Source organism: Dreissena polymorpha, chromosome 7, assembly GCF_020536995.1.
Source record: "Dreissena polymorpha isolate Duluth1 chromosome 7, UMN_Dpol_1.0, whole genome shotgun sequence".
Taxonomy (NCBI): domain Eukaryota; kingdom Metazoa; phylum Mollusca; class Bivalvia; order Myida; family Dreissenidae; genus Dreissena; species Dreissena polymorpha.
The window spans coordinates 83448836-83462306 of record NC_068361.1 but is presented as its reverse complement, the minus strand read 5'-3'; the positions used below and the strand labels follow the sequence as shown (position 1 = coordinate 83462306).

The 13471-nt window shown below is 33.1% G+C and overlaps 1 protein-coding gene across 1 annotated transcript; it reads right to left on the bottom strand.

Annotated features, from left to right (window-relative positions):
* Positions 1–926: 926 nt before the first annotated feature.
* On the bottom strand, positions 927–8208 carry LOC127838092 (uncharacterized). The gene is made up of 4 exons (XM_052365671.1): positions 7958–8208; positions 2969–3137; positions 2148–2396; positions 927–1433 (listed from the first exon to the last, which is right to left on the bottom strand). The coding sequence occupies exons 1-4, from the start codon at positions 8123–8125 to the stop codon at positions 1186–1188; spliced, it is 834 nt and encodes a 277-aa protein (XP_052221631.1). The 5' UTR covers positions 8126–8208; the 3' UTR covers positions 927–1185.
* Positions 8209–13471: the final 5263 nt, after the last annotated feature.

Below are 13471 nucleotides of genomic sequence, written 5' to 3'. Positions count from 1 at the left end.
CAATAACGTAGTGACTGTAATGCATTGCATTCCAATCCGCAAGGTATCAAGGTCAGTTTGCGGTCAGTTGCAGAAATCTTTATATAAACGCCGTCTCGTAAACTTTGTGCACTTGAAGTCTGTTTTGATCAGAAAGATACTAAATAAAGATATTCGGCGATATTATTGTGGTATGTCAATCATCGATTTTTAATATGGTTTCAACATTTGCATGATAAGGACCAATTTTGATAAAATTAATTAGAAATATTTATCCATTTAGACCAGTTTATTAAGCATGAGCACAATAATTCACTATACTATAATTATGCAATTAAATAAAATTCGAGTATTGCCGGCTGACCTATATGCACTCGTTTATTTTCATGTTTCTTGTGTTTTTCTATTCTGTAAATATAGATATCTGAGTAATAATATCACATAAAGCAAAATAAGCCACGAAATCTGGCGCAACACCCCGTAATTGATTTGCTTATGATGTAGCTAAGAACTGCGCAGAAAAAAGGCATCCGCTACTTTTTATCTCATAGAGATAACTTTTGATCGTTCATAAACATCGACCACAATCAACGCCGTATATCTTTTTTAAAGATATTTCTTGTTTAATATGTTATGCATTGACATATAAATTAGATATTTAGAAAGAGCAACATTTCAGCTTTCTAAAATGGGTAACATTTTAAATATTGAATAACAAATGACGTGACCATCGGGATTTAAATTACCAAGGTAAACGATCATCTCGGTTAACAACGTGAAGCTATTACGCGTTATCGATAAAATCGATAATTATCGGCTTATCTGACTGGATATCAGCCACGACAGCATATTTTCGCCGTTATTGGATTTATGCATGGAGTTGCGGATACCGTAAATACACATACCTGGGGAAGATGACAAAATAAAATAACCAATAAACAAAGAAATACAGACATTTGGTTTTCAATAATATACACTAGTAAAGAAAAGACCTTTACTGAAGCATTTTCAGTTATGGACCATCTTACGATAAGATATTAAACAAAGTACATATATGTAGGCATATTCTGTTAACAAAAAATGAGTGACGTTCATAGTAAGCATAGTGACACAACAGGGGAACTAATTACTATAATTATGTAGCAAACCAACTGCAATGCTAACAGTATAACATAATAAAGAAAGTCGACTTTTAATAATGAAAAATCAGAAAAATAACACTTGAAGAAACAGCACCACGCCGAGGCATGTTGTAACAAGATGTCCGCATTGAGGCTTCGCGGTCTTAGAGGTTTGGGCGCAGACGCAGGATTGGTCCACGAGTTCCTGCCACTTCCGGTCATCAATGTCACCCTTTGGGACCACTACATTTGGCGAAACCTGACCTGTTGTTACACCGGATGCACCGATAGAGATGTCTGAGCATCCGTAAAACTGTTCCTGATTGCCGCATCCTACGAAAAAAAAAGAGTTTACAAAGGAACATTGAAATCACTAATACATATCGAGCGATTGCCCGAATAGTTATAACAAAGCATCTGAACAACACACAGTTGGTTGTTATCTCAATAATCAACACTTTGCAAAAAACGTGTTTTGATTCTACCACGAATTAATAATTATTCGTGTTTATACTATTTGAACTATTTTAATATGTACCCGGCCTTTTTTGCGCAAAATATTTAAGCGTGGACGTCTTTGACGTCAACTTATTCAACATGTCTTCGGATTCATTAATACATATTAAATAATCAATGTGACCATATTTGTTGTTTTAGTAAGTTAAAATATTATGATTATACACACAATTAAAACATTAAAAACATATATTAAACATAGAAAGTGTACCACTAATGTGTTCAATACGCTGCAAACTAAATAATTGCGCGCGTGTGTGTGTGTGTGAAATATCACGCGTTTAAGCTCGTGCCTTTTATTGAAAAGTTTGTCGGAATTTCCGGAACGACTTTTCACACATATGGCTCCGCCCATGACTTGTTGCAGAATGACCAACATCATTGTTTCTTATTTGTTTATAGACTAAAAGTCAAGGTTGGTGATATAATCCTGACCAAACATTCAGTTAGTGTTCAATCATTTGCAACTGGTAATTAGCCATGTCCCCATATACATGTTGATCCAAAACACACGAAAATATGAACACCTACCAATGCAGCCGGTTTTGGTAACCGGATCCACGCCCCAGCTATTTCCGGTATTGTACATCCACTGCAGCACACATGCGCGACATGTAATACCTGTCGGAAGTTTGAGAGAATACTTGACCATTTCCATGCCTATGCTGATTGAAAACCGACTCACTCCTTTGTCATCTTTAAGGAGATGTTGGTCAAAGCAATCTTGCGTTACAGCTTTGTTCTCGACGTCATTTTGGCACAGGCGAAATTCAAACCATCCTAAGACAGAAATAATTTTAATTAAAAAATAACAGTCAAATAGAAGTTTGCGCTTCAGCTTAAAAGTGTTATTGAAAACGTGTTATAGCAAAGTAAGAAAACATTAATGTATTTTACATTTCATGGACTAAACAGTTCAGTTTGCGTTGGTTAACCCGTTTACTTGTCAAACGCAACAGTAGGCTAGCTTAATCTTCATTTTAATAAACTTAGTGTACTTTACTTTTTACCGAACGACTATGTGCTATATCACGGAACCCTTATTCTATTGTGTTATCAATTGCACGGTTAGTTTCAATATTGGAGTCACTGGTATTCATAGGAAACGACTCTTTGTAACACAATACAATACTCGTGTGACGTTGAAACGTGAACGTCATGTTTTAGAATAATAATGCATATACAATGTAAACCAATGTCTTACTATATAATGGAACAAAACCGATAAGCATACATAGTCAGTATGGTCTTTTTCCCGCGTTATGCCCGATGGTCTAACAGCTACTCAAAATTAAAAATAAATAAATTCGAGTTCATATTATAATAATTATCTGTTTAAACAGTTGAATCACCTTTGTGATTGGCCGTCAAATGAACAGCGACGTCAATCACCTGACCGACGTCATATTTGCGTACGATGATCCCTGTGTAGAACTTGCCGCCTGGTTCGTTGGGTCGCGGATTATCTGCAAAGTTATCACCACACACGCCGCATTTTCCGCCGTTCCTGCTCCACTGGGTCTGTGTGCATCCAAAAAGCAAGAAAACGCTTAAACTGACTAATAATGTCCTACTATATATTCGGACTGACCATGTTTAAATTAGATTTTTTTTTCGAATTCTAAAATTTCTAAATATATATGTTAAGCATTTTAATAACTGCCGTTAACAAAACAAGAGGGCGATGATGGCCCAGTATCGATCCACTGTATCTTTATGCGAAAACAAACGTGCAATGCGCATGGGTTGAAATGTACTCAAGCATGTGACTTTCTGTTTCTATCCCTCGTCCCACTGAGCGCTTAAAGTTGGAATAGTGAGCATTTTTATATATGGAAAACGTTTCTACGGTGTTAACTAAACAGACTAAAAAGCCCGGGAATTGTCGCACAAGTCCTTTGCTTATAACGTAGGTACATTTATCTCGCCAAAAGTTATTGTCGTTCTTTCTATTTGACATATTTTTAGATGCTGAAGATCAAATCTACGCATGTTATACAAGATTAATGAAAGTTCCTTCATTCAATCATGAATCTTTTCCCAAAATTCCAAAAAGCGTTTGTAGGTTTCAAAGTTTCTGTTACTTATATAGTTCATGGAATGTGCAAAATACCTAATTCCATAGGCACCTGAGCTTTACTTCATTCTTGAGGCATTAGTGAGTGTAGCAGGATTGTTAATGTGGTGAAGAAATTGTTCATTGTACAAAGAAGATATTTGCCTTAGGAAACATAAATTTACGAGTTTTTCAGGTTCATGAGGTGCCGAAAGGCAGTAGGAATGATAACTTTGTAGAGGTTTTTGTTTAACAAAGTAAATGTTTATGAGACAAAAAATTATAATTCATCAAGATGTTGCGATCATGGCAACACTACTTGCACATGGCGCGAGGTTTAAAGAGATATCATGACAAACAATTAGCTTGACCTAACTTTCCTTTACTTTTTCCATCTGACTTTGGTTACCTGTCATGTTTGTTTTTGAAAAATACTAGAATTGGCATAAATTGAAATAAGGTATCTGATCTATAATCTGATAGATTGCTAGTAATAGACTTAGCGGCAGTCATGTTATAAACAAGGGGATTGTTCACGGCATCGGTATAATATACTTTTAATAGATACATCTTTTTTAAGTTGGATTCTCCTTACTTTTTTGCTACTGAATATTCAAATCGCTTATTTCAATGTTGTTAAGTTTATCTTGAACAAATATTGTTTGCAATCTGTTTATAAATCATAAAATGATGTCATTGGGATACATTTGGCCCCAGGGGCATAATATGAACAAACTTGGTAGAGAACTATAAGATGTCACTACATACCAAATTTGGTAGCCCTAGGCCCAATTGATATGCTTAGGAAGAGTTTTAAAGTTTGCACAAAAGAGGCTTTATATAAGCATATGCTCAGTTTTGTGACCCCCGGGGCAGGGTCAAATTTGAGCCCAGGGGAATAATTTCAACAAATTTGGTAGAGGATTATTAGATGTCACTACATACTAAATTTAGTAGCCCTAGACTCTATAATTATGAACAAGAAGATTTTGAAAGTTTGCGCAAAATAGGCCTTATTTAAGCATATGTTCATTTTTGTGACACCGGGGCAGGGTCACATTTGACCCCTGGGACATATTTTGAAAAAAAGGTAGAGAACTTTAAGATTTTAATACATACCAAATTTGGTAGAAATAGGTCCAATTGTTATGGACAAGAAGATTTTTAAAGTTTGCACAAAATAGGCCCAATAAAGGGCCAATATAAGCGTATGTTCAGATTTGTGACCCCCGGGGCAGGGTCAAATTTGACCTCGGGGGCATAATTTGAACAAACTAAGTAGAGAACTATTAGCTGTCACTACATATCGAATTTAGTAGAAATAGGCCCTACGGTTATGGACAAGCAGATTTTTAAAGTTTGCACAAAATAGGCTTTATATAAGCATATGTTCATTTTTGTGACCCCCAGGGCAGGGTCAAATTTTACCCCAGGGGCATAATTTGAACAAACAAAGTAGAGAACTATTAAATGTAACTATATACCAAATGTGGTAGCACTATGCCCAATGGTTATGGACAAAAAGATTTTTAAAGTTTGCACAAAATAGGCTTAATATAAAAATATGTTCAATTTATTGACACCCGGGGCGGCGTCAAATTTGACCCCAGGGGCATGATTTGAACAAATTTGAAAGAGGTTAACCCCAGGAACATTTGTGAGAAGTTTTATTAGAACTGGAATTGTAGTTTAGGAGAAGAAGATGTTTATAGAAAAAGTTAACACACGCACGCACACACGGACGTACGCACGACGGACACAGGACCATGGCATAAGCCCCGCTGGCCTCTGGCCAGTGGAGCTAAAATTCAAACCATAAGCTCCTACTCCTCTTTAAAGGGGCCTTTTCACGTTTTGATAAATTGACAAAATTTAAAAAAAGTAGTTTCAGATTCGCAAATTTTCGTTGTAGTTATGATATGTGTGAGAAAACAATAATACTGAACATTTACCATGCTCTAAGGTATCCATTATATTCATCTTTTGACGATTTGAAAACCTGAAAATTATAAAGCGTTGCAACGCGAAACGATTGAATAATTTTGAAAGTTTTGCGGCTGTCGTTATATTTTGTGAAACTACGAGGATTGCTTATATAAAGTAAAAAATACATTGCATCATAGCATGAGAACGGATGGCCGAGTGGTCTAAGCGCATGACTTTTAAATCCAGGACTCCAGCGGTAAGTAGTGGTTTGAGCCTAGTTGAGGTAACTTTATTTTATTTTTTTATTGTATTTTTGTTTTCTGGAGATTTTTAGGTCAAATATTTTATTTTATCAATATAAAGCATTTAATGACAAACTTCAACATGCCAAAATCAGTGAAAAGGCCACTTTAAGATGAAACACAATCTATTTTAATCATATCTTTCCAACCTGATACTGATGCATTCTGATCATACATATTCGTTTCGTAGCAATAATGACATTCCAACAATCAACACAAACATTCAGCTGTACGGGTTTTCATTTCTGCCCTTAACATTCCGATTATGGAATTCCCAATACTTCATTGCATTAACAAAACGCCTCGACAACCAGACAGTGTTTAGGTATGTTGCAATACGCACCCCCTTTTTTGCATATTTGTATTGTTTAGAATGATTTAAAGCCTGGTGAAAAATGCACGAGACACGTCTTCTTGTAATACAACCACGTTATCACAGAACGTAACCCATCAACATAATAAATCAGTACAAGAATAACACAACAATATGGTCATCTTGTCATAACATTCCTTAACTACCTGATTCATATTGTATTTTCTTCTCTATTAAAAACTCCAGAAATTGAACATAACTCACACAAGCATCGTCGTTTAATCAATGAAAGTGTATTTTATATGCAACCTAATGTAATGTATTATATTCTGCACCAATATATAAATATGTTAAAACTAGCCAAAATATAACAGGCTTCTGTGTCAAAGGATGTGGTTTTAATAAATAAACTGCTAGATACACAGTAACAGATGAAAGTATAAGCCTAAGTTACGTTTGTCGTTTCATGTTTTGCAGCACATTTAGTTGCAAGTGAAGTTTAAATACATGTTAAAAGTATATCTGTCCGTATATGTAACGCGCATACGGTTTTAAAGGGGCCTTTTCACAGATTTTGGCATGTTTTGAAGTTTGTCATTAAATGCTTTATATTGATTAATGTAAATATTGGATCTAAAACGCTCCAGTTAAAAACACGAATAAAATGAAAGAAAGAAAAAAGTAACCCTCAACTGGGGTCGAACCACTAACCACTCGAATAAATGGAGTAAAAGTCTACCGCTTAGACCACTCGGCCATCCGTCCACTCAATGACTGATGTATTGTATACCTTATATAAGCAATTCTCGTAGCATCTCAAAATATAACGACAACAACTAAAATCTACAAATTATTCAATCGTTTCGCGTTGCAACGCTTTAAATTTTTCATGTTTTTAATCGCCAAAAGATGCATATAATGGATATTTTAGAGCATGGTAAATTTTCAGTATTGCAGTTTCCTCATAAATATCATAACTACAACGAAAAATTGCGATTCTGAAACATTTTATTTTATTTTGTCAATTAACCAAAACGTGAAAAGGCCCCCTGAAAAGCTCAAATTCAACTATATTTATTATATTTTTCTATTGTATGCGTTTAATAATATATATTGGCGTAAGTTTATAATAAGATTATGCAGACCGTACAGCGCTTTGTGATTTTGATTGCTTTTCTGTTTTGATGACAATTATGTCTTTAAAATAAGACTGAAAAACGTTATACAATCTCTTTTACTACACATTCCACTTGTATATATTAAAATGGTATTTGAGATCAGATTTAGGAAAGTTTGCATATACTCAATCTTTAATTACTAATAGAGCAACAGTGCGTAATTTAGATGATAACAAATAAATATGCCTAAAGTATTAAAGATGCAGACAAGTTAGTACGCTTAATATCTGAAAAACTTCTATCAATACAAAATACAAAATTGTTTGTGTATGTTGTTTGGTTATATGAGGTCTGTTTTTTTTAAACTTAATAATAATTTATATTGAATAAACTTTTAACTGTCAGCCATTTATTTGATCGTACATGAGTTAGGAAGTTTAAATACGTAAATTACCATAACCGGAATATGAAGAAATATGGATTAAACACAGTCAATGAATTACGTCCATTCTTGTGTAACAAGATATGTTGACTTAAACAAAGCCTACTATATATTCAAGAACAACCACTATAATTACATGTACCAACACATAAAAATATCCATATTTGTAAAATGTGCTACGTACACTGAACCCTCCGCAAAACAATGAAGTGTCGTCATAATTCTGCGGTGAGTTGAACCCCTGGCGCCACATTGAAGAACGGCTCGGTGGTTCAACCAAACGTCCATGACCGTTTACCTCAGTGACAATGGTAAAAAGTAACAAAAGGCACACATACGAATACTTTGACATAATACATTTAAATGCAGCCGCAGTGTTTATAATCTCACACCAAACTACTACACGAATTAAACTACCTGAATATACTACCAATGATCCACGTTGAGACTGGGGAATAAATACTTCTTATTGTTAACAGGGTATTTTCCTTGAAGGCAAGTAAAAACACTTCCTATTTTGTTTGCATTTCATTTAAGCATAAGTATACTTCCCAACCCCATCATATAAATATTATTAAGACGAACAATTACGACGTGTGTTTGGTAATTTTATAATTAATTGTAATACATGCATTTTTGTTTATCTTCGTTATGATTAATCACGAATTATTGATATAAATGTATAGAACCCTTTTTTCCTCACGTGTTCTTAAATGAAAAACTGTTTTATCACATAAGAGTAAATAGTATTATACCATATAGCATTTAAAATTTCGTTAGCTCAGCACGTACATGTTTATCAATCTACATACCATCAACAGAAGTAATACAAACTAGCTCAATACTACCATGGGTTAGCAAGAACACCATCTTGATACATTGAATTCAACTTAGAAACACATAAATACACGCAAAGACAAAGGCCATATTCATTTAAACTACTTGCCGTTGGCTGCCAAATACAAGAATGTTTCATTCTCATACAAACAACACGTTGGGGGTGTATACATCTGGATTATTTGTATGGTTTCGTATTGTGTATATGTGATGTTAATATCGACAGCGTTTACAACCAACATAAGTGAAGTCAATATTTCAAAACTTTTTTTTATACGGTAAACTTTATTTCACCTCAAATCATTACAATAATAATTGTTAATTTACATGTCAATTTGTAAGTATATAATAGAGTTCCTTTAACAATTCTTCTTGCTTGATATAAAAAACAACAGGTATTGCTATAATAGAGGTAAATAAAATCTATGCATAACATTATATAGATACTAACATGCACACACACAAGCACACACAGAAACATACAAAAATGCCATGTTATGAGAGTTTGGACAGAAAAATATATAGTTTAAACAAACAGTAATGGTATTAAACATTTAAAGCAAAACAATTCAAATGACACCTAGATTATTATTGATCTACAAATAGCTTTACAACTGCCCAGTTTAGTAATTCCTTTTCTTAATATTTTGTTTTAGCTTGAGTTTCCCATGCTAAGCGAAGTTTATTGTTCAGCCCTCTTATTGAAGGAAGTACATTCTTTCTCTTGCATTCAAAAATATGCTTTTTAATTTCTAGGATAAGGATATTAATATCAGTCATGTTATTGCTTGTACTCCCAAATAGCATTGTTTGAAAGGAAATCTCTGTATATTTTTGCACATTAAGTAATCCTAAAAATTCTAAAACATAATTTACAATTTTCTTGGTAAAAATACAGTCCCAGAATATGTGTAATATGGTTTCTTCATTTTCTTTACAAAAGCAACATAAATTGTCATTATATTCATTTTATATAGCAAAGATTTGGTGCCTAAATTTAATAAATTTAATTTAAATAATTTTCTGATCTGGAACCACTAAGTGTATGTGTCTCTAGATATAGTAAAAGTAAGTGTATGCACTTTTGACCATTCAATGTTATTAAAAAGTGTATTCCATTTTGAATGGCAAGTGGGTACATCTGTATTATAGCTAAATCATTTATAAACAAGTTTATTTTGATTATGAACCAATACTATGTTATTTAAGTAAAACAATATAAATGCACATTGTATACTGGGCTTTCTTATAACTGAAAATCCTGATAATTTGAAAAATGCCTTCACAGTTCTGATAAAGCCTTCATAAAATAAAAAGTTCATTTTAGCACCAATCAGATTTTCTAATTCAGATTGTTTTAAAAATTCTCCAGAGGTGCATACTATGCTCTTTACATATCTTATTCCCCTGTCATGTATATTTTTATTATATATAAAATGCATACCTATCTTGAAATTGTGGTTGTAAAATAAGGCATATCAAGAATGTCTTCACACTTACTGATATTTTGTTAATTAATATACTCAATATAGAAAGTAAGGACATCCCTCAAAAACAATTTGTTAAACCTAATCATAATTAATGTAACATTTTCCTAAATTGAACATTTTCTTCACATCAAACATAGAATACACCAGTTGGAAACATTTTCCATTGCTTGATACAATTTTCTTAACCATGTCATTTTCATTGTTTTTTCAAAAGCATATATACAGAACAGAACAGAACAGAACAGAAGTTTATTACGACTTGTACATAGTACATCGTCAGTCTTAACCTTGTAATTATACATACATCAACAGGTCATGTGAATAGGAAGTGATCATACAGTTATAAGTAATATACATTCAATCTAACGTAATGCATGCAAGTAGTTTGAGGAAAAAGAAAATAGCATTTTTACAAACTATTTATGTGGCAGGGTGGCTATCTAGTTATCAACATTTACGGAAATATACTAAATTGGAATTTGATTATCTTGCGCATAAAATGTGTATTATTATGTTAATAATAATAGTAAGACATAACACACATATTTTGCATATATTACATAGTTTCCATAAGGCAGCAAATTAAACAATCAGACACGTCTGTTTTACATCTGTATGCAAAAAAAAAAAAGAAAGAAAAAAGTAATACTTTTTTGTATTGAACAAATGTTGGGCATGTAACATATAACATATGATTCAGTATGCTCACAGTAATACTATTAAGTAACGAATAGCTATCTGATTGATAGGATAACATACATACACATACATACACAAAAAACAAACAATCACATAAACAATCAAAGAAGCGAACCCGCGGAACAGAAAAAAAATAAAATCAGCTGGTCGTATTATGTACAACATTCAATAAGGACTTTCTGGTAAAAAGAGCTTCTTTCACAAAAACGGATAACTTAATAACGTCTTTTTTAGAACATGTTCTCATAAGGCTTAGGAATTTATATACTGATGGTCGCTGGTAATAATATGATTTTATATATTTTTTCCTGATATCGTTATAACAAGGGCAGATTAACATAAAGTGGTATTCATCTTCAATATCACGTGAGTTACAACAACTGCAATACCTTTCTTCCCTTGCTATGCGATTTTTAATGTACCGACCCGTTTGAATTCTTAATGGATGGCATGACATTCTTAATCTACAGAAATAAAATCTGAGGCTTTTAGGTAAGACATCTAAATATTTTTCATACTCGAACGATAATTTAAATTCTTTGTACAATATTAAAACTGGACTGTCAAGTGTTTGAAGCCAGTGTTGTTTAAAGCAATCTATGACTCTACATTTAAATTCAGTTAGAAATGTGTTTGTGTTAACATAGTGACCATTTTCAAACACGTAAGCGAACCCGTAATCGTTGAGCAGCTTTTTCACATTTGATACCCAATTTTTCTTGCCATTAATGCAATCTTTAAGAGCCTCATTATAAACAACACTTAGTATAATATTATCACTGTCTTTAATTTTAAACCAATATTTAATTATTCTAATGTATCTGTGTATATAGAGGATATCTGCCCAGTTCACCATATACTGCAGCAGAACACGAATTGCTTTTTACTCTTAGTAATCTTTTACAAAATTTAAGGTGAATCCGTTCTAGTTCCTTAGATTTAGTGTGACCCCAAACTTCGCACGAATAGTTAAGTATTGGTGTTACAAATGCATCAAATAGTTGACAAAGGGTTTTTGGCGAAAGATCAAAGTCGTCGCATTTGCAAAATAGAACATTTAAAGCTTTCAAGGCCTTTCCATTGAGATGTTCAATGTTTTTACAGAAGTTTCCTGTGTAATTCAAAACAGTACCAAGGTAGTTAAAATCATCGACTACTTCTATTGGTTGGCTATTATAGGTCCATTTTTCGTTTGCTAATAACGCCCCACGTTTTCGGAAAACCATTATTTTAGTTTTTGATGTATTTACAGTAAGACCCCATGTGTTACAATATGAAAACAAAAGATCTAAATGTCGCTGGGTTTCCTCAGGAGTTTTACCTATAATAGCCATATCATCAGCAAACAACAACAAAATCAAAGTTAAATCATCAATACTTAAGCCGGCATCAATGTCGCACTGCAAATATAACTCTAGATCTTCAACAAATAGTGAAAACAAAAGAGGTGACATCACCTCGCCTTGTCGTAAGCCAACAGCATAATTGAAATATTCAGAATAAGAAGAGCATACCTTAACACACGATTTAACTTTTTTGGTACATATCTTTAACAATTCTAAGTAATTTTCCATCAATACCAGTTTTAAACATTTTTAACCACAGTGCATTTCTATAAATGGAATCAAAACACTTCATCATGTCAACGTAAATGACATAGAGCCTCTTATTTTCATTGAGGTATTTCTGAACAAGAGAATGTAAAATAAAAATTGGATCTACTGTGGAACGCCCTTTACGAAATCCGAACTGCGCATCCGAAATACTGTTATTGTCCGTACAAAACTTTTCAATGCGTTTATTTAGGACTGTAGTAAATAGTTTTGACAAACAGCTTAAAAGTGTAATACCACGATAATTATTAACCTCGCTTTTGTCGCCTTTTTTATGTAATGGTATTATCAAGCCTTCCATCCAGCTTGCTGGGTAGTAACCTGAATTTAAAATACCGTTAAAAATATCACATAAATGACTGGCTAGAATATCAATACATTCCACGAAATACTCGTTTAATAATTGGTCATTGCCCGGGGTTTTATTACGCTTGAGCGATTTAACTGCACAGCGTATTTCACTTACGGTAATAGGCTGGTCAAGTTCAGTGTTAAAACTAGATAAATTATTAAAATCATGTTGTCTACAAAAATATTCTGCTTCTTCGTTGTAACAATTAGATAAATCGTTACTTATATATCAGGCATGGCCACTCCTCAATCATCATATGATTTAACAGCAAAAGACTGTTTAATTTTTGCTGGCTAATCACATACAAAATTTGAAAACAAGCTATTTATCTGTTTTAATACTTTTCTCCTGGGCTAGGAAGAGCTATAAACAGGTGTGTAAAAAAGGGAAGTAAGAGTGTTTTAACAACAGTTATCTTTCCTAGGGGTGTTAAAGTTCTCCTTTTCCAATTTTTTTTTTAAAATTGTGCAGCTTTTCAAGTTTACTGGAGAAGTTTATGTCTATCATTTTCTTTAAGTCAACATCAAATAATATTCCTAAAACTTTAAAGTTAGTTGTGCCCCATACTAGTTTATATTTAGTTTTTATTAATTGTATGCTGAACTTTTTGGAACCAATCCATATAAAATTTGTTTTGTCATAATTAATTTTTAATCCAGAGCAAATGGCAAAGTTATTTAACAGATCAAGGGTAGCATTTAGGGAGA